Source organism: Melanerpes formicivorus, unplaced genomic scaffold (assembly GCF_026170545.1).
Source record: "Melanerpes formicivorus ecotype bairdi unplaced genomic scaffold, bMelFor1.0.p_v2 SCAF_93, whole genome shotgun sequence".
Classification (NCBI taxonomy): Eukaryota; Metazoa; Chordata; class Aves; order Piciformes; family Picidae; genus Melanerpes; species Melanerpes formicivorus.
In genome coordinates this window covers 1,194,228-1,221,801 of record NW_027142445.1, presented here as the reverse complement: position 1 = coordinate 1,221,801, position 27,574 = coordinate 1,194,228, and the positions used below count along the sequence as shown (strand labels likewise).

General features: G+C 62.3%; 1 protein-coding gene across 1 annotated transcript in view; it reads left to right on the top strand.

Annotated features, from left to right (window-relative positions):
* The first annotated feature begins 959 nt into the window (after positions 1 to 959).
* LOC137455224 (hydrocephalus-inducing protein-like) overlaps positions 960 to 27,574 on the top strand; it is a 32,530-nt gene continuing 5,915 nt past the window's right edge. Inside the window, exons 1-22 of the mRNA XM_068165845.1 lie at positions 960 to 1,079; positions 3,920 to 4,036; positions 5,485 to 5,619; positions 6,679 to 6,878; positions 8,241 to 8,365; positions 9,050 to 9,251; positions 10,585 to 10,744; positions 11,670 to 11,769; positions 13,121 to 13,239; positions 13,897 to 14,120; positions 14,247 to 14,314; positions 15,434 to 15,669; positions 16,282 to 16,382; positions 17,125 to 17,260; positions 17,875 to 18,039; positions 18,710 to 18,862; positions 20,201 to 20,439; positions 21,696 to 21,951; positions 22,567 to 22,710; positions 23,606 to 23,749; positions 24,353 to 24,566; positions 26,292 to 26,443. Coding sequence (XP_068021946.1) covers positions 960 to 1,079; positions 3,920 to 4,036; positions 5,485 to 5,619; positions 6,679 to 6,878; positions 8,241 to 8,365; positions 9,050 to 9,251; positions 10,585 to 10,744; positions 11,670 to 11,769; positions 13,121 to 13,239; positions 13,897 to 14,120; positions 14,247 to 14,314; positions 15,434 to 15,669; positions 16,282 to 16,382; positions 17,125 to 17,260; positions 17,875 to 18,039; positions 18,710 to 18,862; positions 20,201 to 20,439; positions 21,696 to 21,951; positions 22,567 to 22,710; positions 23,606 to 23,749; positions 24,353 to 24,566; positions 26,292 to 26,443 — 3,510 coding nt within the window. The remainder of the gene's footprint in view (positions 1,080 to 3,919; positions 4,037 to 5,484; positions 5,620 to 6,678; positions 6,879 to 8,240; positions 8,366 to 9,049; positions 9,252 to 10,584; positions 10,745 to 11,669; positions 11,770 to 13,120; positions 13,240 to 13,896; positions 14,121 to 14,246; positions 14,315 to 15,433; positions 15,670 to 16,281; positions 16,383 to 17,124; positions 17,261 to 17,874; positions 18,040 to 18,709; positions 18,863 to 20,200; positions 20,440 to 21,695; positions 21,952 to 22,566; positions 22,711 to 23,605; positions 23,750 to 24,352; positions 24,567 to 26,291; positions 26,444 to 27,574) is intronic.

Below are 27,574 nucleotides of genomic sequence, written 5' to 3'. Positions count from 1 at the left end.
TCTCTGAGCTGAGTGTTTCTGTTCTTCCAGAGACTGGGCCCCAGTGTGGGAGTGGGGCAGGCACACTGAGAATTAGTTGCCCAAGAAGGTTTGGAGGATTGAGATGAGAGCAGCTTGGTTGGGACTGAGGTTTCCTGAGCGTTTCAGAGCTCTCAGGGAGGCTCCAGGAAGGCAGCTGCTCAGGATGTGACCATCAAGCAGCCTGTGCTGGACACTGGCAAGTGCTGCTGCAGAATCTGCAGCTGGCTCAGCAAGGGGGAGAGGATGTTGCTTAGGGCTGCTGGCAGTGCCTCTTGTGCCAGCTTGGCTGTGGATCACTGGTGCCCCTCAGCAGAGTGGAGCTCACTGTTGATAGCTTTTGGTTGATGAAGAGAGGTGGTGGCCATGCTGCTGAGTGGAAGAAGTTCACCTGGACCTGCTTCACTCAGGGGGACCTGTTAAGCCATGCTGCTTGTAGGCTAAGGAGGCTGGAGAGCCTCTGCTGCTGTTAGGATGAAGCCTTAAGTGGCCCTGCTCTCACCCCTGCAGCATTTCTTGCTGAGCTTCTTCCTTGAGTGGTTTCCTGCTTTTCTTTCTGCTGTTGCAGCCTCTGGGGTGCCTGTAGGGAGCCTGGAGTTTGGGTGCCAGGGAGTGAAGAGCAGGGCCCTCATTCTCCATGGAGAAATGCTCCTGGGCACTGTGGTAATTGTGTGTCTGGAAGGAGTCATCTTTGCTGGCTCATTTCTGTCCCTGAAGCCAAGCAGAGCAGCCCTGAGCAGCTCTGCTGAGCACCTCTGCTTCTTGCCCAGGGAATGGAGCTCTGTGCTCCCCGAGGCAGAAACAGCAGCAGGGCAGCCCAGGTGCTCTCCCCTGGGGAAGGATGCCCCAGCCTGGAGACACTGTGGAGCCTTTGGCTTTGCTGGCAGTGGGCTTCTGGCTTTTCAAAGGTCTGCTGCTGCTCCTTGCAGGTGAGCTGAGCCATGGCCACTGAGCAGAACCAGCGCTCCAGGAGGCCCTCCAAAATGCCTGAGGGGCTCCAGGGCACAGTGGCAGCACCTGGCCACCTGAAGCCAGCCAGAGAGGCAAAGCAGCCTGCAACTGTAAGTAGCTGCTGTGGTCAAGAAGGAGCCCTGGGGCAGGCTGCCCAGAGAGGTCCCAGACATTCCAAACCCACCCAGGTGTGATCCTGGGCAAGCTGCTCTGGCTGACCCTGTGTTTGCAAGAGGGTTGGACTGGCTGAGCCCCAGAGGTGCCTTCCAACCCCCACCCTGCTGGGATAGCCTCCATGGAGCACAGATCCAGCCCTGCCAACAGTGGAGTCAGGGCAATTCTTCCTTCCTCTCCATCCATGTCCTCTTTGCTGACTGGAGCTGCCCTGCTGCTGAGGGTCTCTCAAGGAGATGTCTCTGTGGAGGGCTCTGTGAGGCCAGGGCAGAGAGAGTGAAGGAGAACCCAGACTTGGAGGCATTCCTCTGCACCTCAGCCCTGGCACAGGGCTGCTTTTCTGCCCTCCTCTGCCTCCCCCAGCAGTGCCATCTCCACAGGGCAGGCTGGGGAGCCTGGGCCAAGGGCAGAGCTGGGGCAGCTCTGAGCACTCTTGCCCTGCTCTCTTCAGAGCTCCCTGCCTCTAGCCAGCAGCACTACAGAGGGAACAAGTGCCCAGAGAGCAGCAAGCCCCAGGCATGCCCCAGCAGATCAGGCAGCAGCTCATGGGACAGAGCCCCTTGCTTGGAGCTGCTCTCTTCTGCTCTGCCTCAGGAATGCTCTGAGGTGAAACACTGCAGCAGGTCCCTCAGGAGGCTCCCAGGACTGGCCTGGTAGCTCTGACCACAGATTACTCCTCAGTGACACTTGGACAAGAGGAGCAGAGGGCTTGCTGTGGCTTGTGCTGGTGCTGTGTGTTTCAGCTGCCTCCCTCCTCCTTCCTGCAGGGGATGCCTGAGCTCATGGGGCAGAGCCTGGGTGGCACTCAGAAGGGGAGCCTGCCCCAGATCATCCAGAGGGGTGGCAAGGCTGAGGAGAGGAGGCTGCCCCAGCTCAAGCAGAGGCTGGGCAACATCCAGAAGATGTGGCTGCCCCCAGTCTCCACCCAGAGGGGCAGCAGCCTGGAGGGGAAGCTGCCCCCAGTCTCCACCCAGAGGGGCAGCAGCCAGGAGGGGAAGCTGCCCCCAGTCTCCACCCAGAGGGGCAGCAGCCTGGAGGGGAAGCTGCCCCCAGTCTCCACCCAGAGGGGCAGCAGCCAGGAGGGGAAGCTGCCCCCTGTTCCCAGGAGGGGCAAGCCTGAGGCCAGGACCCTGCCCCTGATTCCCCAGCCTGCAGACTCCAGTGAGGCCTCCTGTCCAAAGGTAAACTTTTCCTGCCCTGTTCCTTGCTGTTGGCTGAGGCATTTGGAGAGGAGCCTGCTGGTGGCAGGCCTGCCTCCAGCTTCTCTCTAGAGCTGGCTGGCCAGGCCCTGCTGTGCTGTGCAGCTGCTGGCAGTGCTGAGTTCCTCCTGCCAGCAGAAAGCTCAGCCATTGCTCCCTGCTGAGATGTTCAAGTCCTGAGCTGTGCTGCAGAAGCTCTGCTGCAGCTGGGGGGGGTTCCTGGAGCTGAGCCCCTGGCACTCAAGCCCCATGCAGGGGGCAGGCTGGGGCAGGACACAAGGGCAGGAGCTTGCCATTTGCCATCCTCCTGCTGCCACAGGCAACTGCTGCTTGGGGTGGTCGCTGCCAAGGGCCTGGGGCTGGGACTCCTTCGCTGCTGGCAGCCTTGGCCTTGGAGGGCTGAAGGCCTGCAGGAGTTGCTCAGGACTGAGCACACTCAGCTGCAGTGGTGCTTTGGGGTGGAGCAGCAGGTTGGGGCCCTCCCAGGGGGCTGGCTTTGCAGGCTGCAGGCTCCTGCCAGCTGCAGAGGGGCCTCAGCCCCTGGCTGTGCCTTGTCTGGCTCAGTGGTTGCTGCAGCTGGGCCTCAAGCTGCTTTGCTGCCAGAGCTGCTGGCCAGAGCACACAGCCCCGAGGGCAGAGCAGGGAGGGAGGCTGCTGAGCAGCAATGGCCAGCAGCACACCTGTGACATACTGCTTGAGGGTTGCCCTGGCCAGCCCAGGAGGTTGGGAAGCCCTCAGCTGGGCACCCAGAGAACTGGCAGCATGCTGCAGCTGCTGGCTTCAGCCTGGCCATGGCTTGTGTGGAGCAGCAGGAGAGCTGCCTGGGGCTGTGGAGTGGCAGCAGCACAGCTGGGAGAGGGGAGGCAAAGCAGGGAGGAACTTTCTCCTAGCAGTGCCTCTGCTCTGCCAGCATTTGCTGCTTGTGTGCATTGCCAGGCTGCTGCTGCAGTGGAGTGGAACAAAAGCAGCAGCAGCAGAGCAGGACCAAAGAGCCACTGAAAGCTCCTGGCAGAAGGAGCTGCCAAGTCCAGTCCTCCTCCAGCTGCCCAGTGCTGCAGAGAAGGGAGCTGACCCTTGCCAGCACTCAGCTCTCCTTGTCCTGCCTTCCCTCCTCTGCTGCTGTTCTCTCCTTAGCAGCTCCCAGGTTTAGATTGGCAAAGCTCTTTGGGGCTGTGTGGGCCTCGGCCTCCCTGCCTCAGAGCAAAGATCATCCCCAGAGTGTTTCCCCTGGAGCCTCCTGTCCATTCCTGGCCCTCAGCTGCTCCATGAGTGCTGCCAGCACTGTCAGGGAGTGCTCTGGTGCTGTGTGACCACAGCAGCACAGGGCTGTGCCCCGTGTTTGGGAGAGGGAACCTGGAGAGACAGCCCAGGAGCTGCTTAGCCTGAGCCTGCTCAGCACAGCCCAGCTCCTCTTGAGCCACCCAGGAGCCAGGTGGGAGAGCTTCTGCTTGCCCAGGCTGAGCTGGGCAGAGGGACTCGCCAAGAGGCTGGGCTGGGCTGGAGAGCAGTGTAGGCTTCTTGCTCAGGAGTCCTGCTGCCAGCAGCTGAACCTCTGCCTGCTCTCTGTGCACCCCCAGCTGCCAGCTGCCCTGCAGCAGAGCTGCTTTGAGCCTCTCCCAGCAGAGGTGCTCTTCCAGAACTACCTCCCCCACCAGGTCTACGAAGAGACGCTGGTGCTGCGCAACAAGGGCAGGGTAAGTGCTGGGGGGTGGGAGGAACCTGCCCACTCTGGGCATGCTGTCTCTGACACTGCCATGTGCTGCTGGGAGCTCACCCAGAGGAGCTTGCCTAGAGAGCAGCCTTGCCACTGAAAGCCCTGGCTTGCTGAGAATGTGGGGGGCTCTCCAGTTGTTCTCTCTTCTCGTGCTGGAGCTCAAGTGTGCACCGCAGCCTGAGGGCTCCTTGGTTAGTCTTGGCTTTGGGGAGGGCATCTCCACCTCTCACAGCCTGCTTAGCTGCTTCTGCAATTCACTGGCAGAGCTCAGGGGCTGTCTTCTCCACTTGATGCTGGGACAAGGCCTAGGGAGGGGCTCCAGGAGAGGTGTTTGGAAAGAGCAGTGGAACAGGCTGATGGAGCAGCAGCAAGGGGAGGCCTTGAGCTGCCACTTGGGGTCCTGCTGAGCTTCATTCAGCCCTGCTGGGGCTTTTCTGGAGCTCTGCTTTCCCTTTGGAGCACCACAGCACATCCAGAGCCATCTCCTCCTGAAGGTCTCCACCTGTGCTTGGAAAGAATTAGTGGTGCTGAGGAGATTCCCCAGAGAAGTGGAGCAGGGAAATGCTGCCAAATGCCAGCAGTTTTGTTCCTGTGGCAAGGGGAACGTTTGAGACTCTCTGGATTTCAGCTGGGGAAACATTTGCTGGAGTGAGGCAGGTGCCCAGAGCAAGCTGGTGGGAAGAGGCAGGAGGGAGGAGAGGAGCTGGGTGCAAAAGGGCTCCAGGAGAGAAGCCTGTGCACACAGGGGGTTCTCTTGCCAGGCAGCAGGCAGGGTGCTGGAGGCAGAGAGGGCTCAGCAACAGCAAAGCCTCCTGGAAGCTGCTGCTCTGCAATGGAGAGCAAGATGTGAAGGGGAGAGGAGGGCAGCTGGGAAGGCAGAAGCAGCCTGCATGAGAGCAGGGGAAGGAGCTCCTCCCCACACCTGCCTCTTGGGGGAAACAAAGGGAGAACAAAAGCTGTGGGGGAAGAGCAAGAGCAGGCCAAGTGTGTCCTGAGAGAAGAGGCTTTGCCAGGGCTGTGGCTGGAAAGAGAAGGCCCTTTGGCAAGGAAGGCTGCAAAGTGTGGTCCCTCTCAGTTACTGCTGGGGAGAACAGAGCCACTCCTGCTCTGGTGCCCAGCTTGGGAGTGTTGGCAAGAGGCCCCTGGGACATTGGTGTGCTCCACACTGACCCCAGACACTGTGCTGCTCTTTCCCCTTTCCTCATTAAAATGGGCCTCACTTTCTCCTTTCCTCTGGCTCTGCTTCACAGCAGGGCTTGGGCCTGCAGCCCATGTCCTAGAGCTCCTTTGCCCAGGCAGCAGGCACTTGGCTCCAGCCTGGTGCTCTGTGCTGGAAGTGCCTTGGGAAGGAAGGATGCAGCTGGCCATGGCCAGGTTTCTTCTCACAGTGCCACAGGTGGCAAAATCCCAGTTGTGTCTCCCCTGCAGGTTCCTCAGTGGGTGAAGGTCATCATGGAGACCTCTCCTTACTTCAAGGTGCTTGGCCCCATGGGTGTGAGGCAGAAGGTAGCACCTGGCATGGCCTCTACTTACCGCATCCTTTTCACCCCCGAGGAGCACAAGGTGAGGCTGCAGGTCTCAAGAGGTTGCTGCCTTCAGTGGAAGGTGCAGCTGCAGGGCTGGCTGCAGAGCAGGGCAGCTGGGCTGGCCTTTGAGGAGCTGTCCTGCTTTCAGGAGGCTTGCACTGCCTCTCAGACCGGGAGAAAGCCTTTCCCATGCTGGAGATGCTGCTCTCCTGGGCAGGAGGCACTTGGGTGCTGCAGGGCTCTTTCTCCTTGCTGGGGCTCCTCGGGTGACCTTCCTTGGCTTCAGGGTGAGGCTTGGGGGCAGCCTCTCAAGGTGCTGCTTTCTAGGCTGTGTCCACTGCTGCCTCCTCATGGCTTTACTGCCTGGCTGAATCCAAAAGTCTGTTCAAGAGTGACCTGTGGTTTGGAGGAAGCAAAGTGGGCCTGAGCAGAGTGTGGAGCAGCACCTTGGCAAACTGCTTTCACCTCCTGGCTGTCCTGCTGGCCACAGCAGGCAGACAACAGAAGCTGAGCTCTGGAGCCAGCATTTTTCGTGCCTGCTGCTTCTCAGAGTCATGGAATGGTGGGGGCTGGGAGGCAGCTCTGCAGCTCACCCAGCCCAACCCCCCTGCTGGAGCAGGGACACCCACAGCAGCTTGCCCAGGATGGCAATGTCCAGGAGGGTTAGGAAGCTCTCCAGGGGAGGAGACTCCACAACAGAGGCACAGCCTCATTAGCAGGGGGGGTGGACTGGATGATCTCCAGAGGAGCCTTCCAAGCCCCACTGGTCTGTGGCTCTGGGCAGCTCTCTGGGCAGCTTGGCCCAGTGCTCCAGCACCCTCCCAGCCATGCTGTGGGTGCTGGGCACACAGAGCTCCTTGTTTCTGTAGCTGCTCCAAGCCATGCCCGTGTTCCCCTGCAAAATGGGGGCAGGGGGTGCTCCCACAAGGCTCAGCACAGAGCATGGGGTGCTTCTAGAAGCATGGAATTGCTTTGGTTTGGTTGGCAGAGTTCTTGAAGATGCCACAGCTGGCAGGCAGCCAGAGCCCAGCAGCTTCCCTTCTGCCCCGGGGCCGGCACTGCCTGCAGCCTGCTGAGGCTCTTCCTTTCCCTGCAGGACTACTGCCACCAGCTGCTGTGTGTCACCCAGAGGGAGGAGTTCCCTGTGCCCATCCGGGCTGTAGGTGCCCAGGCTGTGCTGGACTTCCCCCAGCAGCTGCACTTCTCCCTCTGCCCGGTCAGGCACAGCACCCAGAGGACTCTGCTGCTGCGCAACCTGGGCCAGCGGGAGGCTCACTACAGCCTCAGCACTCAGAGGTGAGGAGCTCAGCATCCTGCTCTGCTCTGCAGGCCAGGCTTGGCCCGGCCCTGGCTGCTTCCTAGGCTGGCATCTCCTGGGCCAGGAGCTGCCTTGCCCTTTGCAGCTCTGCAGGCCAGGTTTCTGGCTGGCAGGAAGCCAGGGGGAAGCTCTGAGTGCCAGCAGCTCTTCCAGCCCTGTGCTCTCCAGCAGCCCTGCTCTGGTGGCATTGCCAGCAGCTGGGCTCTGCAGCCTCACTGCAGGCAGCTGGCTGCAGTGTGGTGTGGGGGGGACCTGATGTCATTTTCTCCTCTAGGCCCTTCTGAGGGCTGAAGCTCCTCAGCACTGAGCCAGGAGCTCTCTTTCTGATCCTGGGGGAGTTGCTTTTCCTTCTGCTGTCTGCAGTGAAGGGAGCTAACTCCACTGGGTGTCTGGTCCCCAGTGGGGTTCCCCAAGGCTCAGTGCTGGGGCCAGTTCTCCTGAACATTCTCTCAATGCCCTGGGTGAGGACACTGAGGCTGCCTCAGTCAGTTTGCAGACAGGCCCAAGCTGGGCAGCAGTGCTGAGCTGCTTGTTAACCTACAGAGGCACCTGGCCAGGCTGGGTCAAAGGCCAAGCCAATGGCATGAGGTTCATCAAGGCCAAGTGGCAGGTCCAGTAGCTGGCTCACAGCAACCCCCTGCCACACTCCAGTCTGGGGGAAGAGTGGCTGGAAAGATGCCCAGCAAAGACCTGGGGTGCTGCTCAACAGAGGCTGCAGCTGAGCCAGCCTGTGCCCAGGTGGCTGAGCAGGCCAACAGCATCCTGGCCTGGGTCAGCCGTGGTGTGGCCAACAGGAGCAGGGCAGTGTACCCCTGCACCGGGTACTGGATTCACAGCCTGAGTACTGCAAGGACTTTTGGCCCCCTCACTACAGGGAGGACATTGAGGTGCTGGGCTGGCTCCAGGAAGGACAACAGAGCTGGTGAAGGCTCCAGAGCAAAAGTCTTGTGAGGAGCAGCTGAGGGATCTGGGGTTGATTTAGCCTGGAGCAGGCTGAGGGCAGATCTTCTGGGATCCTTCAGCTCCCTGACAGGAGGCTGGAGCCAGGCAGGCCTTGGGCTCTGCTCCCAAGGAACAAGTGATAGGCCACGAGGAAATGACCTCAGTTGTGTCAGGGCAGGTTTGGGCTGGGCCATGAGGAACCATTTCTGCCCCTTGGGGGTTGTCAAGGCCTGGCCCAGGCTGCCCAGGGCAGTGGTGGAGTCCCCATCCCTGGGGGGGTTGGTGCGGTGCTGAGGGCCAGGGTTTGGTGGTGACCTAGCAATGGGAGCATGGTTGGACTGGAGCTGAAAGGTCTCTTGCAGGCTCCCTGCAGCAGCCCTGCTGTCTCTCTCTTGCAGCCCATTCTCTGCTGAGCCCTGTGTGGGAGCTCTGGGGGTCGGGGACGCCGTGCAGGTGGCTGTGGAGTTCCTGCCGCTGCGGAGCGGGGAGCACCGCGGGGTCCTGAGCCTGCACTGTGACTCAGGTCAGTGCTGGGCACTGCCTGCCTGCACTCTGTGTCCTTGGCTGCCCCCTGCAGAGGCTGAGCTTTGGTTCCCAGCCAGTGCTGGGCCTGAGGGGTGACAGGAGGAGGGCAGGGCTCAGCCAGACTCTGTGGTGCCCAGGGCCTCTGGCACTCCTCTGTCCCCTGCTCTGCTTCTCCCTGGGCTGGCCTCAGACCCTTTTGCTGCCCTGTCCTCTCCCCATCTCCATCCCACACCTCACAGCTTCAGGACTAAAAGGCTCTTGGGCTTGGGCAGGAAGTGCTCCCTGCCTCCTGGGAGAGCTGTCAGATTTATCCTGGGGCAGGAGAAGCCCAGCTCAGGCCCCAGGAGAAGTGTCAGCCTCCCCAGGCCCTTGAGGAGTAAGTGGGGAGCCAAGGTGTGACCTCCAAATGCTGCCCACAGCCTTGGCTCAGCAGAGCTGATGCTGAAGCAGAGCCTTGCTCACAGATGCCCTGGGGGTGTGTTTCCTCTGCCTGCAGCAGAGCTTTGCTTTGTGCCTGTTGCTGCCCTTGGCTCCTGGGCAGCCTGATGTGCTCCCTGGGTGCTGCTGTGGTGCTGCAGCCCTGCAGCGAGCACTGGAGCTGTCTGGGGCTGGTAGAAAGGATCCAAATGCTCCTGTAGCTTGCAAGTGAGATGAGCAGAGACTCCCCTCTGCTTTCTTCCAGGAGAAGACATTCACAGCAGCCTCAGTGGCACAGCTGTGGATGTGAACATCAGGCTGGACAGGAGCTCCTTGGCCATGCAGAAGACCTACCTGTCGCTGAGCACCCGCAGCACCCTGCTCATCCACAATGGCAGTGATGTGAGAGCTCACTTCCAGTGGAAGGCTGCTGCTAGTCAGGAGGAGGAGGAGCAGCAGCAGCAGAGGTGGGTTGGAAAGCTGCACTGCAGGCAGATCCCTCTCCAAGGGTGACACTCAAGGCTGGCCTCCAGGGCTCTGGGTGCTTTGCAGTGGTGGAGGCCAGGAAAGCCCCCACAGCACCAAGGCCTGGACCCCTGGGCTTTGGGGTACTGGAGCTCAGCACTTCCCTTCCCAGCTGCATCCACACTCCAGCTGAGGATGGTGTCTTGGGGAGGAACTGCAGGGCCTGGATTTCCCCAGAGAGCAAATTGCCTTTGTGGGGGCACAAAGCACTGAGGTGCAGAGATCTCTGGGCTCCAGAGGGTCCACGAGGCTGAGGCAAGGCTCAGTGCTGGGCTGCACTGAGTAGCAGCACTGAGCACAGCTGCAGGCAGCACAACTCTGCTGCTACTCACTGCAGCTTCTCCTGCTGCAGCTGGCACAAGCTGGCAGGCTCCTTTCCCAGTCCTGTGCAGGGCAGAGTGCTTCAGGGGCCCGGAAGGTTGAGGTCATCCTGCTGCAGGCCATGAACTGCCTCCTGCTGTCCCAGTTTCCAGCACCAGGAGCTATTTCCAGCCTTCCTTAGAGGCTGAGCAGAGTTGGGAGGTGGAGGGTTCTGCAGGGAGGGTGGAGCAAGGCAGCCCTTGGAAGCCCCCTTGGCTTCCAGCACCTGTGTCTTTGTGGTGGTGGGAGATGGGGCAGGCTCTCCAAAGGCTGGCTGTGGGGAAGCTGGGAAATTGCCACATCAGGCAGCAGAGGAACACCTGGAGCCCAGGGGCTGAGCTGGAAAGCACACTGCAAAGCCTGGGGGAGCTGGGGAAGCCTTGGGTGTCCTTCCAGCCCCGGGGGCATGGAGGGAGCTGCAGTTAGTCTGAAGCCACAGCTGGGGAGGAAAGTGCCTTCAGCTGGAGGGCTCTTCAGGGGCTTCTGAGCAAGGCAGCTTCAGTGGGGCTGGGCCAGCCCCGGGTTCCCCCTGCTCTCTGGTTTGCCTTGCCCAGTGTGTGGCTGCTGTGCAAGCTCAGGCTGTGCCAAGAGCAGCCCTGGGCAGCTCTAGGGGAGGAAAAGCCACTGGAGGCTGCTGCTGCTGGAGCCTCCATCAGCTGTGGCAGTGGCTGTGAGGCAGGAAGGCTCTGGGGGGGCTGCTGGCTTGCACAGAGCTCTTCAGAGCTTGCAAGCATGGAGTGCAAGTGGGCAGGGAAGAGGCAGGGGTGCTGGGCTGGGGCTGGGAGCCGGGGGCTCGGGGGCAGCCCCTTGCTGTGCCGCTGCTGTGCCTCCCCGAGGCCTTCTGGCAGAGCCTCTGCAGGGCTGCTGCCGCTGCCCTTGCCTGATGGGCTGCTGGGCTTTGGCTCTGGGCTGCAGGCTGCAGGGGCAGTTCAAGCCACATCCCCCCGAGGAGCCCAGGAAGCAGCCTGCTCTCCAAGGACGCCGTTCCCGGCTCTCCCACATCTGCCAGCAGCAGAGGGCGAAGGCGCAAGCAGAGGCCCTGCTGCGCTCCCAGATCTTCACCATCGAGCCGCTGGTAAGCCCCAGCCCAGAGCCCCCATTCCTCCTCCTGCCTGGGGGAGGTCCCTTGGCAGAGCCTGCCCCCGGCTCGCTGTGCCCAGAGAGAAGAGCTCAGGGCTGGAGCCCCGGGGGCGCAGCGCGGTGCCCAAAGCCTTTGGGAGCTGCAGGCTCCCGGCAGAGGGCGAGAGCCTGCTGGCAGCTGAGCTCTGCTGCCAGGGCTCCAACAGAAGGGCACTGCCTCAGCGTCCTGCCAGCCTTCAGAGGGCTCTGCAGGCTCAGCTGCAAGGCCAGCCCCTCCCTGTGGGCTCTGGGGCTTCCCAGAGGCTGTCACAGCACTGCCAGGTCCCAACCCAGCTGAAGAAGGGAAGGAGAGGAGGCAAAGTTCAGCTGAGTCGTGGCAGGAGCAATCCCCTCCTGGAACCTGGGATGGCACCGGCTGGGAACCTCCCTCCCAGGGTCACCTCTGAGCCTGGGCCCAAGGCTGGCAGCTTGCAAGGGGCTTTGGGAGCTGAGGTGCCCCTGGGGCCAGAGAGCAGTTTGCTGCTCTGTCTCTGGCAGGCTCCTGGTGCTCCAGGTAAGGATGGAGGGACACCAAGTGTAGCCTGGCCTCAAGCCCTGGGAGTGGAAATCTTTCCTCACTGGCTCTGGGGATGTTCCACACTGGGCTCTGGGGCTGGCTAGAAGTGGGCTGCTCCATGGCTCTCTGCCCTTCTGCCTTGCCCAGCCTTCTCAGGCTCTTGCTTTCCCAGGCTTCCCTCCCTTCTGGAGCAGGTTCCCATGCAGAGCTGTGCCTGTGTCTGCCTCTCCTCCCCCAGCCCAGCACATGTGGTGTTTGCTCCTCGCTCTGCCTTGCTGCTCTGAAGGGAGGCTGCAGGGCTGTGGCTGCAAAGCTGAGCTGGAAGCTTTGGAGATCAATGGTTTGCTGCCATCTTCTCTTCTAGGAGGGAGAGGTGTGGCCAAACTCCTCAGCTGAGATCCAGGTGACCTTTAGGCCCCAGGCAGCCAGAGTCTATGAAGCAAGGCTCTACTGTGCCATCTCAGGTACAGCTTCTTCCTGCTGCTCTCTGCCTCAGGCTGCAGGCCAGGCCCCAGCAACCTTCCAGCCCCCTGGCTCCTGCTCTAGCTGCTAGGAAGGGTCAGTGGCCAACAGGACCCGTGCCTGCTGTCCCTGTGGCTCCCAGCTGCTCTCCTGGCCAAGGCCAGGGCTCAGGACACTGCCTCTGGATCCCAGATCCCACGGGAGGCAGGGAAGGGCTCAGGGTTCCTGCCCTGGGTTTGCCCTGCTGGGAGGAGGCTGTGAAGGCTGAGGAGCTACAGACCTCAGCAGCTTCAGTGGCCCGTAAGCCCCTCCAGCCCCTTTCCCTCCCAGAGGAGTCCTCCTTGCCTGCAGGCATCCTGGGGCTCCTGAGGTGGTAGGAGCTGAGTTCCAGAGTGCTCCCAGCCCCTGGATCTCCTCCCCCTGAGTGCGGGGTGCCCTCCCGAGGAGCATCTCTGGCCAGCAGCTGCTTCTCCCTGCCTGGGCATTGTCCCCTGGCAGCTCTGAGGCTGTGCTTCCCCTGGGTGGCATTGCTCAGGGCTGGCTCTGCTCAGCAGGAGAAGGCTCTCCCTGGCAAGCTGAGCCCCAGCAGCCTGCTGGCTGAGCTCTGTGCTGCTGCTGTCTCCCTGCAGTGTGCTCAGGCTGTGGGTGGCAGCAGCCATCCCTGCCCCCAGCTCTGCCCTTCCAGAGGTGGTGGCTTTGCTGTGCTAGCCCAGGGCAGGGAGTGCTTGCAGCCAGGTTCAGGCTTCCTTGTCCTTCCTCTCCACCTCTGCAGGGTGCTGCTCAGGCTGTGTCTCAAGGGTGGGAGCTTGCTGCAGGCTTCCTCCAGGGAGCCTGATGCTTTGCCTCAGCTCCAGAGCCCGTGGAGGTCCAGCAGCCCAGCTCCCATGCCAGGGATCAGCTTTTGACTTGTGTTGGGAGAGAGGAGCCTGCTCCTGCCAGGCCCTGCTGGCCCTTCCTCTCCTGGGGCTGTGCAAGAGGAGCATTGCAAAGCAGCTGCTCCCCTGTGCTCTCAGGCTGGAGTCTGTCCCAGAGGCAAGGTGCCTGAAAGAGGAGCCCCAGGAGGTTTCAGTGGGGAGTCAGTTCCTGTTGCTCCTTGATTCCTCCAAGCCCCTTGGCTGCCCTCCTCATCCCCCTAGAATGTTTGACCCTGAGGGTGCTGAGAGCCTGGCCCAAAGTGCCCCGGGAGGGGGCAGGTTTCCCCTGCCTGGAACCACTGCAGCTCAGGTTGTTTGGGGCTCAGAGCCACCTGCTCTGCTTGCAGCTGCTCCTGCTGAGGGCAGGGGGCTTGGGCTGGCTGCCCTTGGAAGGTCCCTGACCCCCTCAAGGCCTCATCCAATGGAACTCTCTCCCCAGGCCGGGAGGCCAGGCTGCCTCTGCACATCCAAGGGGAAGGCCGAGGGCCCTGGCTCTGCTTCAGCCTGGAGCAGCTGGACCTTGGGCAGGTGTTGCTTGGCTCCACCAACAGCTATGTGGTGAGCAGCAGGGGCTGGCAGGGCTTGGGGGGAAGTCCCACTGTGGGCACAGGCTGGGAGAGTTGGGGCTCTTCAGCCTGGAGAAGAGAAGGCTCCAGGGAGACCTTAGAGCAGCTGCCAGTAGCTGGGGAGGGACTTTGGAGAAGGGCTGGGAGTGCCAGGGTGAGAGGGAATGGGGTGAAGCTGGAGGAGGGCAGCCTGGCCCTGGAGAGAAGGAAGAAATTCTTTGCAGTGTGTGTGGGGGGGAGGCACTGGCACAGGTTGCCCAGGGAGGTCATGGGTGCCCCCTCCCTGGAGGTGTTCAAGGCCAGGCTGGATGAGGCCTTGAGCAGCCTGGGCTGGTGGGAGGTGTCCCTGCCCATGGCAGGGGGCTGGAACTGGATGAGCTTGAAGGTTCCTTCCAGCCCAACCCCTTCTAGGATTCATTCTCTGCAGTTCTGGCTGCTTTGCATGAAACCCCCACAGGCAGAACTGTCCTTTGGTTTCTGCCAAGCAGCAGCAGGCAGCAGCTTCTGCCTCTTCCAGCTGTGAGGTGTTTGACCAGGACACACATCAGCCTGCTGGGAGGGAGAGAGGGAAGGAGGGAGAGAGGGAGAGAGGGGAGGGAGGGAGGGAGGGAGGAAGGCTCCTCAGGTGTTCCCATTGGATGTCTTGCAGGTGACTCTGCACAACAAAGGAGCCATCGATGCCTCCTTCAGCTTGGTCCCTCCAAGTACAGCTCTGGGCTCCTGCTTCAGCTTCTCCCCCTGTCAGGGCCTGGTTTTGCCAGGTGGGTCCCAGGTTGTCCAGGTCTGCTTCTGTCCCAGCAGCCTGGGGCACTTCAGAGAAGAGTTCAGCTTCCGTGTGGAAGGATCCCCTGAGCCTGTGACCCTGACTGTCAGGTGAGAGGCTGCTTGAAGCCCCCTGTGCTGTGAGAGCAGCTTTGCTGCATGCCAGCAGCAGTGCAAGCTGCAGGCTCTGCAGTGCTCTGCAGCCAAGCCAAGGCCTCCTCTGCTGTGTCCCCACAGGGGCTGTGTCTCTGCACCTTCTCTGCACTTCGATGTCCCTTGCCTGCGCTTCGGGGACGTCTCCTATGGTGAGTGTGGCCTGGCCTTGGAGCACAGCCTGAGGGCTCTGCAGCCCCAGAGTGCAGCCTCAGAGCCTCCAGCACCTGTGGCCCTCCAGAGCAGCCTTCAGGATGTTGAAGCAGGGCTGCAGGTTGCTCAGGCAGTGTTTTGCCATCATGAGATCCAAGAGGCCCCAGGGACTAGCAGCCGGTGTCTTGTGGTGTCCCTCATCAGCCCCAGGCTGCCAGTCCTTGGCAGCAGGATGGCTGTGACAGTCCCAGGAGGGCCCATGGGCTGGGATTGCAGGAGAAGGGAGTTGAAGCTGTGGACTAGCCTGTGCCTGCTGTGGCTCAATGTTGTTGTCAGGCCTGGACACCATTTCCACCCCCACCCCCCCGAGCTGTAGTGTCAGATGTTCATTGGTGCTGGGAGGGCCACTGGGTTTCCCCTGCCAGGCAGTGTGGCCAAGGAATAGCTCTGCCTCAGGCCCTGGTGTGCTCAGAGCCCTGGGCTCCTTCTCCTTGCCCAGCAGAAGCCCAGCTCTGCTGCCTGAGATGCAGATTCTGGTGCTGCAGTTGAGTCTGACAGAAGGCTTTGTTCTGAGGGGGTCTCAGGTGTGCATGGGAAGCCAGTTCTGGGCTGCTTGAAGAGCCAGGAGCAGCCTGGCCAGGATCCCTCTCTGTTTTCCTCCTGCTGCTGGACTTGTGAGAGAACTGCTGGCCTTTGCTGAGCTGCATCCTCCCCTCCCTCCATCCCTGCTCTGCCTCTTGGTTTCCTTGTGAAGAGCCAAAGCAAGAGGAATGCCAGCAGGCAGAACCAGGGGATCCAAGAGGAGGAGTGTCCTCATTAGTTGCTGGCATGGCTGAGGCCTTGGCAGCTGAAGGCTTCCCCCATGCCCTGCTGGCCACACTCTCCTGAATGCAGCCCAGGAGAGCCTTGGCCTTCCTGGCCAGGAGGGCAGCTGGCTGCCTGATGGGGAATGAGTTGTCCCCCAGCAGTGCCAGCACAGAGCTGCTTGGCTTCCCCAGCAGCTGTAGCTCCGAGTGAGGAGAGCCCAAGCCCCAGTGCAGTCTGAGCATGCCAGGCTCTGGGCAGCAGGAGGCAGAGGAGCTGTGTGCAGAGGTGCAGAGCTGTGTCCTCTCCCCTAGGCTTCCCTCACAGCCTGTCCTGTCGCCTCACCAACGCCTCCCCGCTGCCCCTGGCCTTCGCCCTCCGCCTGCCCGGGGATGGCACAGCAGAGCCCAGCGTGCCCAGCGCTGCCCAGCTGCTGGACAACTCTCTCCCCTCCTGGAGGAGGGCAGCCACGGGGCTCCTCAGGCCCTGTGAGTTCACCATCAGCCCTTGCAGAGGCACCATCTGTGCCAAGAGCTTCGTGGACATCCAGGTAGGGAGCGGTGGGGCCAGAGGGGCTTCGGCAGCTGGGGCTGAGGCTTCCCTGCTCTGGGAGAGGGCTTCAGTGCTGCTGCCTGGGAGGGTGAGGCCAGGCAGAGCCCTGCAGCAGGGCTGGCCTCTGGCACCTTCCTGAAGGAGCAGCCTTTGGATTCTGCAGGCAGAAGCTGCAGCTCCTGCCCCACACTTGGATTGCCTGCAGTCATCTCAGTGGCACTGCAAAAGCTCTGGCAGCTGAGCAGCTTCTGCTGGGCCAAGCTTCTGCAGCAGCTTCCCACTGCACAGCTGGAGTGCTTCTGCTGGAGTCAGCAGCTCTGCCCTGCACTTCTGCTGCTCAGTGAAGAGCAGAGCCTGGGCCCTTAGCTGCCAGGCAGTGCTGAGCACAAGATGGCTCTGCTGGTGCCTGCATTCCTCTCACACAGGGCCTGGCAGCTGCCAAGGACATTTCTCCAAGCAGCTCTTGCCAGCAGCCTTGTGGTGCTGCCAGAGCCTGTGCTCTGCACATGGAGCAGCAGACCTAGGGCAAAGCCCTCCCTTTGCTTCCCAGGGCATGGCAATGGCAGGAGAGCAGCTGTGGGAAGTGTTTGGTGCTTTGCTCTCCCCCCAGGTCACCCTGTGCTCCAACACCCTGGGCACCTACGAGCTGGCACTGGTGGTGGATGTGGATGGTGTGGGCCAGGAGCTGCTCTCACTGCCCCTCACAGCCAGGTACCAGCACTTTCCTTGCAGCCCTTTGGCTCTCCTGGTGCACCCAGCCCCTGCCATGGGGTCTGCTGGCTCCAGCTGCACAGGAGAAGGCTGGCTCCAGGAGCTGCTTCTGGCCAGCCAGAGATGGGAAGAGCAGGCTTTGACAGCAGCCACCTTGAGGAGCATCTGCCCAGAATGGACAGGCCTGGCCCTGAGCCCTTGCCTGAAGGGCACAGCAATCCTGTGAATGATTGGCACTGCCCCTCCCCCGGCACAGCCTGGAGCCATTTCTCTTGTCCTCTCCCTTCTTCCTTGGGAGCAGAGCCCAAGCCCCAGCTGGCTCCAGCCTCCTTTCAGGGACTTGTGGAGAGCCAGGAGGGCTCTGCTCTGCCTCCTCCTCTCTAGGCCAAACCCCCCCAGCTCCCTCAGCTGCTCCTCCCCAGCCCTGTCCTCCAGCCCCTTCCCCAGCTCTGTTGCCCTTCTCTGGCCCCACTGCAGCCCCTCAGTGCCCTTCTTGGGGTGAGGAGCCCAAAGCTGCTGCCAGGATGTGAGGTGTGGCCTCAGCAGTGCTGAGCCCAGGGGGCCAATCCCTGCCCCGCTCCTGCTGGCCACAGCACCGCAGGTCCAGGCCAGGCTGCTGGGGGCACTTTGCAGCCTCTCTGCCCCAGGCAGCTGTGTTCTGCTCCCTGCCAGGCCGTCTCAGGAGTCAGGAAGCCTCTCCTCTGCCAGTGTCTCCATTGCCTTTGGCCCTCTCTCTGCCCAGGTGTGTGGTTCCTGCTCTGCGAGTGCCCAAGCCCGTGGTGACCTTCGGCCGCTGCTACCTGCAGCTCCCTGCCCAGCAGCTGCTGACCCTGGTGAACGACAGCGACCTGCCAGGCTGCTATGCACTGCTGCCTCAGGTTGGCATCACCCCCACCTCCTGCCCCCAGGGCTCAGCCAGGCTGTGCTGGGGAGAAAAGGCCTTTGGGAGAGAGAGACCTTGATGCTTTCCAGTGCGCTGAGAACAGGACCCAACCCGAATGGGACCTTAGGGAGCAGGGCAATGGGAACCCTCCTGAAGGGCAACCTTGGGCAGCCCTTTGGGAAGCACTTTGTGCTCTGGGCTCTGGGGTGCTGTCATGCAGGAGAGCTCAGAGGGTGGGAAAAAGCTGCTCTGCCAGCCCAAACGTGGCTGCTGGTGAGTACAGCAGCTTTGGGAGCCCCTGAGGATGCTGAGACTGTCCAAGGCTCCCTGCCTGTTTTGTGCCTTCCTGCCAGGCCGGGCTGTGGGGGGCTGTGAGCTGCCTGGGGCCCTGCCAGGCCGGGCTGTGGGGGGCTCTGAGCTGCCTGGGGCCCTGCCAGGCCGGGCTGTGGGGGGCTCTGAGCTGCCTGGGGCCCTGCCAGGCCGGGCTGTGGGGGGCTCTGAGCTGCCTGCTCTAGGTGCAGATGTCCCTGCTCAGTGCAGGGCCTTGGAGTGGAGGAGCTTGAAAGGTCCCTTGCAGGCCATGCCATGCTGTGCTCCTCCCCCTTCCAGGAGCAGCAGGAGGAGGCTGCTGTGCTGTACTCCAGCCCTGTGCCCTGTGGCATCATTCAGCCTCACAGCTCCGTGGAGATGCCCCTGACCCTGGTGGCCCAGGCGCTAGGGAGCCAGGACACTCCTGCCTCTGTGGCTGTCTTTGGCTGTGCAGGACACCCCCTGGTGAGTCTGCTCTGTGCCCCAGGGCTTGCTGGGGCCTGAAGGGTAGAGGGCTGCTGGCAGGGCAGAGGGAACTTGTGCCAGAGGGATCCCTGGCAGCGGGTGGCGGCGAGAGGAGAGGCAGGGTGGTGCCCTCTGGGCTGGTGAGCAGAGTGTGCCACAGCAGGGCACTGGGGACAGGGCAGATGGGCTCATGAGCCAGCAGCCTCCCTGGCTCTCCTCCTCTGCTGTGAGGAGAGCAGCAGCAGCTGCTGCTCCCGTGGGGCTCCTGGGGAGGAGCACCCAGGGACAGCCCAGAGTGCTGCTGAGGCAAAGGCTGCCTTGGGAATGAGCTGAGAAGGCTCTGCAGCAAAGGGATGGCTTGGGGCAAGCCTGAGCAGCAGCAGGGCTGGAAGCAGGCACAGGGCACAGGCAGGAGAGCTGCTGCTGGCACAGCAGGCTGGGCAGGCTGGTTTCTTTCCCCCTGACAACAGCAGCTTGTGGCTTTCAGCTGGGCTCCCTCCAGAGCCCACCCTTGCTGCAGGCCTCCTGGGTCAGGCTTCCAACACTGCCAAGTGCCAGCAGGCAGAGCTCTCTCCTGTCCAGGAGCAGCCTCAGAGCTGTCTAATCCTTGCCAGCTTTCCCTAGAGTGTGGTTTTTTTCTCTCTCTCCCACTCCCTGCTTGCTGGAGCAGGAAATCCACCTGGTGAGCATTGGGCAGGGCCCAGTTGTCTCTGTGCAGCCCCAAGAGATCAACTTTGGCAGCATCCCAGTTCTGCAGGACGTCTCCCGCAGTCTGCAGCTCTGCAATCAGAGCCCCATCCCTGCAGCCTTCCAGGCAGAGGTGGTGAGTATCTGGAGAGGCTTCCAAGGGAAATGGCTGCTCTGTGGCCACCTGGGGCTTGGTTTGCATCTGCAGCTTTCCCAGCTGGCTGCCTGAGAGAGCAAGCAAGATGTTCCATCCCCAGGTGGCCAGAGGAGCCTGGCTCTGGGGGCAGGTTCAGCTGGGGCAGCCCTCAGGAGAACAGAGCTTGAGGAGATCTTGGAGCAGCAGTGAGCCTGGAGCCTGTTTCCAAGCTCTCCCTTTCCTTTGTGGAAGCTCCCTGGCTGTGGGAGTCATGGGTTTGGAGCTCTGGGATCACAGAATGCCTTGGGTTGGAAAAGACCTTTCAGATCCTGCAGGCCAAGCCTGAACCCAGCACTGCCAGCTCAGCACTGAACCGTGGCCCTCAGCACCACAGCTCCAAGGCCTTGAAATGCCTCCAGGGATGGGGACTCCACCCCTGCCTTGGGCAGCCTGGGCCAGGCCTTGAGAGCCCTCCAGAGGAAGAAATTGTTCCTCATGCCCAACCTAAAGCTCCTCTGATGCAACTTGAGGCCATTTCCTCTTGTCCTATTGCCTGGGAGGAGACGCTGAACCCCCCCTGGCTCCAGCCTCCTCTCAGGGAGGTGCAGGGAGCCAGAAGGTCTCCCCTCAGCCTCCTTCTCTCCAGGCTGAACAAGCCTGGGTCTCAGCTTTGAACTGAGGATGGGGTTTTGAGCAAGCTGCTCTACTTGGAGATGTCCCTGCCCATGGCAGGGGCTTGGAACTAGAAGATCCTGCAGGTGCCTTCCACCCCAAACCATTCTGTGATTCTCTGATCTTCTCCCTGGGACTGGCTGGAGAAAAGTCAACTTCTTGCAGCCCCTCAGTACTTCAAGAGGCCTCTGAGCAAAAGGCCTCCAAGGAGACTGGAGGAGGAACCAACCTTCTCTTGAGGCCGGGTGCCCTTTGGGCTGGGGAAGTTTAGACTCGAGGTGAGGAGAAAGCTTCACTGAGAGAGTCATTGCTCATGGGAATGTGCTGCCCAGGGAGGTGGTGGAGTCCCCATGCCTGGAGGTGTTCAGGAGGGGACTGGAGGTGGCACTTGGTGCCATGCTCTAGTCATGAGGTCTGTGGTGACAGGTTGGACTGGATGATCTCTGAGGTCTCTTCCAGCCTTGGTGATACTGTGCCATGGGGGGCACTGAGGAGAGTCTGTGAGAGGAGGGTGGCACAGGGGGGTGTAAGCTCCTGCAGAGGTGCCGTTTGCAGCCCCCCTGGCTCAGCTGCAGGCAGGTGAAGCCTTTCTGCTTTGTTCCCCTCAGCTCCTCGCCCCAAGGGCCCCGGTTTCCAGCCTCAGCTGGGCTCTGCCTTGTCTTGCAGGCTGGCAGAGGCTGCTGCTGGAGGGTCGAGCCCAGCCGAGGAGTGATCCCCGCCGAGGGCCAGGTGTCTGTGTCTGTCACAGCCCAGCTGGACGACACAGGGCAGTTCCAGGCCGAGGTGCAGCTGCTGGTGGAGCACAGCCGTGGCTACGGCATCCCCGTGCGGGCCCTCGGCGTCGGCAGCACCATCGTCCTGGACAGGCCCTTGGCTCCGCAGCTCAGCCTGGGCACTCGCTTCAGGTAGGTGTCCCTCAGCTCCTGCTGCTGCCAGGGGCTCAGCCAGGGCAGCTCGCTGCAGTGCCCAAGGGATGCTGCCCTGCCCACAGCAGCTGAGAGGATGTGCTGGGGAGGGTTGGGAGCCTTCCTCAGGGGCAGGACCGTGAAGAATGCTGTTGATGACTTGGCTCAGCCAAAAGGCCCCCAGAGAAGGCCAGCACAACTTTGGTACAGCTTGCCCAGGCTCCTGGGCCCGGCTGGGAAGGATCCCCATCGCAGGCACCTTCAGGAGCAGCTGAACGATTTGGGCAGAGGAAGGGAAAAGACAACTCTAAACCTGAGCTCCCCTCCAGAGCCAGAGCCCAGGAGCTGCAGTTTCTGCTTCGGTCACAAGATGGACTGCCTTGAGCTGCTGCCTGCAGCAAAGGCAGAGCAAAGGGGGGGCAGGGGGGAACCCCAAACTCCGGAGGCTTTGCCTGAGCTCCAGAGGCAGCTTCCTCACACAGCAATGTTCAGGTGGGGAACTTCTGCTCGGGGCAAGAGGCTGTGCCGGGAGCTGCAGGCAGGCAATGTCCTGAGCCCAAGCCGCGCTCTGGGTGCAATGGCAGAGGCAAAGCGAAAGCAGGAGCTAAGCTTCCCCCTTGTCCGCAGCGAGAGGGAAAGTGGAGCCGCTGGGCAGCGGCGGAGGGGAGGCTCCAGCAGCACTCCCCCAGCCGGCCGGCAGCCGGGCAGAAGCAAGGGGGGAAAGGGAAGGGTTTCCCACCCCCCCTCTCTGGAACTGCCGCTGGAAACAAAGCGGAGCAGCGGCAGAGCAGCGAGCTGAGACGGAGCCGAGGAGCTCCTGAGCAGCAGCAGCAGCAGCAGCAGCAGCACAGCGGGGAGCGGCCAGGGCCCTGCCCAGCAGCTCTGCTGCTGCCTTGGTGCCGCCGGCGAGGCCGGAGCCAGCTCCGTGCGGAGCCTCTGTCCTCTCCCTGCCGCTGCCGCTCCGGGCCTGCGGCAAGGAGGAAGGGCTCTGGGGCAGCCGGGGCTGGGCTCGGCTGTGCCCCGTCGGGACAGCTCTGCAGGAAGCTCTTCCTGGCTGGCTGCAAACAGAGCAGCTGCTGGGAGGGGAGAAGCTCAGGGCCAGGCAAGGGCTGGCTCCTGCTGAAGCTTTGAGCCGGCTCAGCCTTTCCGAGGGGGTTGCACTGCCAGCTGTGTGGTCAGACGGCAGCGGCACCAGCTGGGGGAGCGCTGGGCAGCAGCAGCTCTGCTCACCTTGTCCATCTCTGCTCCTCTTGCAGCCTGGCTCCCTGCTGCTACAGCTTCCAGGTCACCAACCGAGGCCGCCGCTCCCAGCGCCTCTACTGGACCCTAGGAGGCTGCTCCCTGCCTGCCCAGCGCGGACAGCTCCCTGCCCTCAGCAGCACCAAGGCCAGAGCTCCCCCCCAGAGCCTCGCAGCTGCCTGCCCTGTGTTTCAGCTCCGGCCCAAGGTTATGGAGCTGAGGCCAGGCCAGACGATGGAGGTGATGCTGGAAGCCTTCTCCAGCACTCCCCAGGTGAGCTCCCTCCCGAGGGCTGAGCCTTCCCCATCAGATCACCTCCCCTGGGGCTTGTCCTGCAGTCACAGCATCAACCAGCCTGGCAGAGACCCCCAGGATCACCCAGTCCAACCTATCACCCAGCCCTGTCCAATCCACCAGAGCCTGGCACTGAGAGCCTCCTCCAGGCTTTCCCTGGAGACCTCCAGGGGCGGTGACTCCACCACCTCCCCGGGCAGCACATTCCAGAGGCCAATTCTCTCTCTGGGAAGAACTTCTTCCTACCAGCCAGCCTGACCCTCCCCTGGCACAGCTTGAGACTAGCTCCAGTTCCATCCCAGCAGCTCCTCCAGCTTTCTGCAGCGCTGTGCACAGCCAGGGCAGAGTCCTTTGGGGCAGGGCTTGTCCCAGGCAGCACAGACCTGCCCAGAGCTTTGTGTGGCTGTTGGCTGCAGCAGGATGGCCTCTGGAGCTCAGCAGAACTGGGCTGCAGCAGAGGCTGTGGAGGGCAGGGGCAAAGAGGGAGCAGTGAGTGTGACTTGAGGGCAGTGGCAGGGCCGTGGCTGGCAGCTGCAGGCTGTCTCCTGGCCCCCTGCTGGCAGCCCCCCTGTGCCCTGTGGCTTCTCCCTGCAGGCGGTGAGGGAGCAGCTGCTGTGCCAGGCCGCGGTGGGCGGCGAGGCCAGGAGGAGACAGATCCTGCAGGTGGAGCTCAGCTGCCAGTTCGTTGCTCCTGCCCTGCAGATGTCCTCCACAGCAATCTCCTTCCACGTGGAGAAGGTGAGCCTCTGGCTGGCATCCTGGCACTGAAGCCCTGGCTGCTGGCTGGAAGCTGTGGGCTGCCTGTGCTGGGCTTGCAAGCAGGAGGGGAAAGAGCTGCTCCCAGTCCCCAGGGCTTTGGCTGATGACTGCAGCAGGACCAAGCTTTGGCCATTAGCACTGAGGTCCTTCCTGGCTCCCCTGGGGCTGGGAACAGCCTCAGCAGCTCGACTCTGCCCTCCTTGGTGTAGCACCACTGAGAAGAGTCTGGCCCCACCCCCTGGTCCCTTTGGCTCCTGCTGAGCATTGCTCAGCTGCCCTCTGGGGCTGCTCTTCTCCAGGCTCAGCAGCCCCAGGCCTCTCAGCCTTTGCTCCTCAGGCAGATGCCCCTCAGCATCTTGTCACTGTAGCAGGGGCAGCAGGTGCCTGGAGGCTGCTGGCTGGCTGTGCCTGGTCAAAGCCAACCTTAGGCTGCTGCAGGCCCTCCCCTGCCTCCTGCCCAGCAGCCCTGCTTTGAGGAGGCTCCTGGAGCTGGAAAGGTTGCAAGGGGTGCAAGCTAGGTGACTGGAACTCCTCTTGTGCTGCTGTCCCCAAGAGAGGACACACCACTGGAGTCAGATGCTCTGGGCTCACACTCTGGGCTTGATCTTTTGGCAGCAGCTGCCTCCTCTCGGGGTCCCCTTCCCTGCCTGGCCCATGAGGCTGTGCCCCTGGCCCCTGGGCAGTGCTGTGGTTTGCAGCCAGCAGCAGCTGTGCTGTGCTTAGAGAAAGCCCTTCCAGAAGGGCAGAAACAAACCCAAAGAGTCCAGAGGAGCTGTGCTGAGCTGTGGGGGCTGAAGGCTTGGAAAGGCATCAGAAGGGGAAGGAGGTGCCTGGGCACTTGAGGTTGCTTGATGCTTCTCTCCTGTGGCTGCAGCAAGCAGGGGATGTCCTAACTCCCCTGGCCCAGCCTCTTGCTCTGAAGAACATCTGCCCCCTGCCACTCAGCATGGTCCTGGCCTTAGGGCAGCCCTTCTCCATCTGCGACGTGGAGCAGCAGCCCCTGCCTGCAGATGCTCAGGTGAGCAGCCCTGGGCCTTGCTGCTGCTGGAGTGGGAAGAGGGAGGGCTGTGCTGCTGTGCTGCTCTTGGGAGGGCCTCCAGGAGAGACTTGGCTTCTGTGGAGTCAGCAGAGGGCTGGCCTGAGCTAAATCAGGTTGGGAATGAGCTGCTGGAGGGAAGAAGATAGCCTCTGAATGGGGAAGAGAGCCATGGGATGCTTTGGGTGGGAAGAGACCTTTCAGCTCAAGAAGGCCAACTGGGAACTCCTCACTGCCAGCTCACCACTAAAGCATGGCCCTCAGCACCAGATCCCCAGGACTCTGCCATGGGATGGGGACTCCACCACTGCCCTGGGCACCACTCCTGTGCCCTGCCGGTGCCAGCCCTGCCAGGGCCAGGCTGCAGTGCTGGGAGGAGCAGGGCAAACAGCCTTGGTGCCAGGGTGCTGCTCTGGGGGGGGCTTTGGTGCCTCTGCTGCAGCCTGAGGGGGGCTGGGCCAGCAGTGGGGTGGGGCTGGCACAGGCAGGCCCTGCTGGAGCCACACTTGGGCACTGCCATGGTTCATGCCCTGAGCCCTGGGGACGGCATCCCACGGCTGCTGGATGCTCTTCCTCTCCTTGCAGCCCATGAAGCTGGAGGCAGGGCAGGAGCTTCAGCTCTGCATCAGCTTTAACCCTGCTCATGAAGAGGGTTTGCACTCCTGGCAAGTGGAGCAGGCTCTGAGGATCCAGTTCCTGGAGCACCCTCACCAGGAGCAGGTCCTGCTGCGGGGAGAAGTCTGCTGCCCCAACCTGCACTTCCAGAGCATGGCTGTGGACTTTGGCTGCATCCTCAATGGCACTGGAGCTGTGCAGAGCCTGGAGATGACCAACTGCAGCCAGCTGCCTGTCTCCTACTGCTGGCAGCTGCTGCCAGCCAGCCAGGGCAGCCAGCTGAGGTATGGCCACCTCTGCCCTCTCCTTGCAGCTCTTCTCCTTCCTGCTGTCCTGCTTGTGCTTTGCAGAGACCAAGGTGCTTTCCCTGGGCTCTGACCAATTGCTTTCCCCTTGCCCTGGTGGGAACAGGAACAAGCCCTCCAGCTGAGCTCAGGCTGGCTGCTCAGGGCACAGGAGTCCTGCAGCACTGTGATGCTGGGCAGCAGACACTGTTCTGCAAGCCAGCCTCTGAGACACTGGCAGCACTTCTCCTGTAGCCCATGCCCCCCAGTCCTGCTTTGTCTCTGGAGCTCCAAAGCCCTGCTTGGGCCCTGGGACAAGCAGAGACAAACTGGGAGCTCTCTGCCTTCCCTGCCAGCCCCACCTCTTCTCATTCCAGTCCTAAGAACCGACACAGGAACTGCCCCCAGGACGCTGTCCAGTGCTGGCTCCCCAGCTCGGGAGAGCCAGGGACCTCCTGGAGAGAGTCCCAGGGAGGCTGCAAAGCTGCTGAGGGGCCTGGAGCAGCTCTGGGAGGAGCACAGGCTGAGAGCCCTGGGGCTGTTGAGCCTGGAGAAGAGCAGCCCCAGAGGGCAGCTGAGCAATGCTCAGCAGGAGCTGAAGGATGGGGGCAGGAGGCTGGGGCCAGTGCCTGGTGCCCAGTGCCAGGGCACGGAGCCTGCTGCCCCCTGGGGCTTCCATCTGAGCAGGAGGAGAAACTTTGGCTGTGTGGGGGCTGGATTGGCTGCTCAGAGGTGAAGCCTGCCTGGCACCCAGCCCCTGCTCCAAGAGCCTCCACCTTCAGGCAAGCAGAGGCCACTCCTCTGTCCCCCCAAGCACAGCTGCTCTGCTGCTGCCAAACCACAGGCATCCTCTTGCCCCTGCCCTTGAGCTCTTGCCCAGCACTCAGAAGATCCCTTCTGGGCTTGCTCTTCTGCAGGCTGCACAGCCCCAGGGCCCTCAGCCCCTGCTCTCACCTTGTCTCTTTAGAGACAAAGCCTCAGCTCCTGGGGCTGCTGCAGGGACAGGACAGAGGCTGAGGGCTCCATCGCTTCCTGGCTGCAACCTGGCTGGTAGCTTCTGTTCCTTCCACCTTCCCCTGACCTGGAGTGGTGCCAGGGATGGGGCATCTCCCCCCTCCTCAGGCACCCTGGGCCAGTGTCTCCCTCTCCTCAGCATCCCAAATGTCTGCCTTGTGTCTGCTCTGAATCTCTGAGTTCAAGCCTCCCCCCACCCTGGGCCTGGCACACCAAGCCCTGCTCCAAAGGCTGTCCCCAGCTTCCTTGTAGGGCACTGGGAGTGCTGCAAGGCCACCAGAAGGTCTCTGCTGGGCTCTGCCCCTTTGCTTCTCAGTCTCCCTTTTTGCACAGTGTGTGTCTGGTTGCCCTTCCTGGTGCCCTTCCTGGCCCCCAGCCCTGGCCTCTGCCCTGTCTGCCAGCAGCCAGGTGCCTGCACTGCCCCTGTGCCAAGCTGGGCAGCCCAGAGCCTGGCCCTGCTCCATCCTGGGCTGGAGCTGCTGGGCCAGAGCCAGTGCTGAGCTCAGAGCAGCAGTGGCCAGCCAGGAGCTGCTGGGGCAGTCTCCCCTGCCTGCCCCTGCAGTCCCTGCTCACAGGGAGCTTCTGTTCCAGGTGCAGCCTCCCGGCCCCAGCAGCGCAGGAGGAGAGAGCCTGCGGGCAGCGCTCGGCCTCTGCAGGGAGCAGCTCCGGCCATGGGGGTGTGGAGGAGCCAGCCCAAGCCCTGGGGGCAGTGGGGGACCCTGCCCAGGAGCCAGCAGATGCCCAGGACTGCCTGGAAGCAGAGGTAGCTTTCCTGGGACACCTCCCAGCTTGCCCCCAGAGCCCTGCTGCTGCCAACCTCCCTTCTCATGGCCCCGCGGCCACCTGAGAGCAGGAAGGGCAGCAGGGCCAGCAGCTGGACACAGGGCTGCTGGGGAGGGACAAACAGGACAGTCTGGCTGGGGGAGGCCTCCCTCAGCTCCTCCTGGCCTCTGGAGAGTTTGGGCTGGGTTGTTTCCCAGTGTCAAATGAGGCTTTTACCTGCATGCTGCTGGGAAGGCTTTGAGCTTCCTTCTGTGCCAAGCCCAGCACCGATCCCCAGGGGCCACCTGCTCAGCCCCAGCCATTGGCACATCCTGGCCTTAGCCAAGGGCTGGGATGGCAGAGACAGCCCCAGAGCTGTCAGGGCTCAGGAAGGGCTTGATGAGGTGCTGGAGCCTGCAGCAGAGTGCTCTCACCCAGAGCAGCCACTTGCTCACTGCAGCCCTTGGTGCTTGCTTTGCAGCTGCTGTCCGGTGCCACGGAGCAGGAGGGGGCCCTGGAAGGTGCTGTGGAAGCTCCCAGCCCAGCTGGGATGAGGCAGCTGATGAAGCTGAAGGAGACAGAGCCCCATAGGCTGGGATTGGAGGAGGTAAGTGGGAAGCTGCCTGGCTTCCAGCCTTGCAGTGGGAGAAGCAGTTCCACAGCTGGGACTGCCACTGCTGGCCCTCAGCACTGCTCACAGAGTGGCCTCACATCCCTCCAGGCAGCTGGGCATGGAGAAGCCATGCAGGACATGGTGTAGGGCTGAGCCAAAACACTCCTTGTGCAGCAGCTCTGGGGGCATTCACAGCACCCCAGCATGCTGGGCTTGGAAGGGACCTCTGGGCATCATCAGTCCAAGCCCCTGCTCCAGCAGGGCACCCACAGCAGCTTGCCCAGCAGCACAGTGCCCAGGGGGGTTGGAAGCTCTCCACACCAGGAGACTCCACAACCTCTCTGGGCAGCCTGCTCCAGGCCTCCAGCTCCCTCACACCAAACAACTTTCTCCTCCTCTTCACATGGAACCTCCTGGGCTCCACTTTGTGCCCACTGCCCCTTGTCCTGTCCCTGGGCACCACTGAGCAGAGCCTGGCCCCAGCCTCTTGCCCCCCACAGCTCCTTTGTCTCTTGCTGA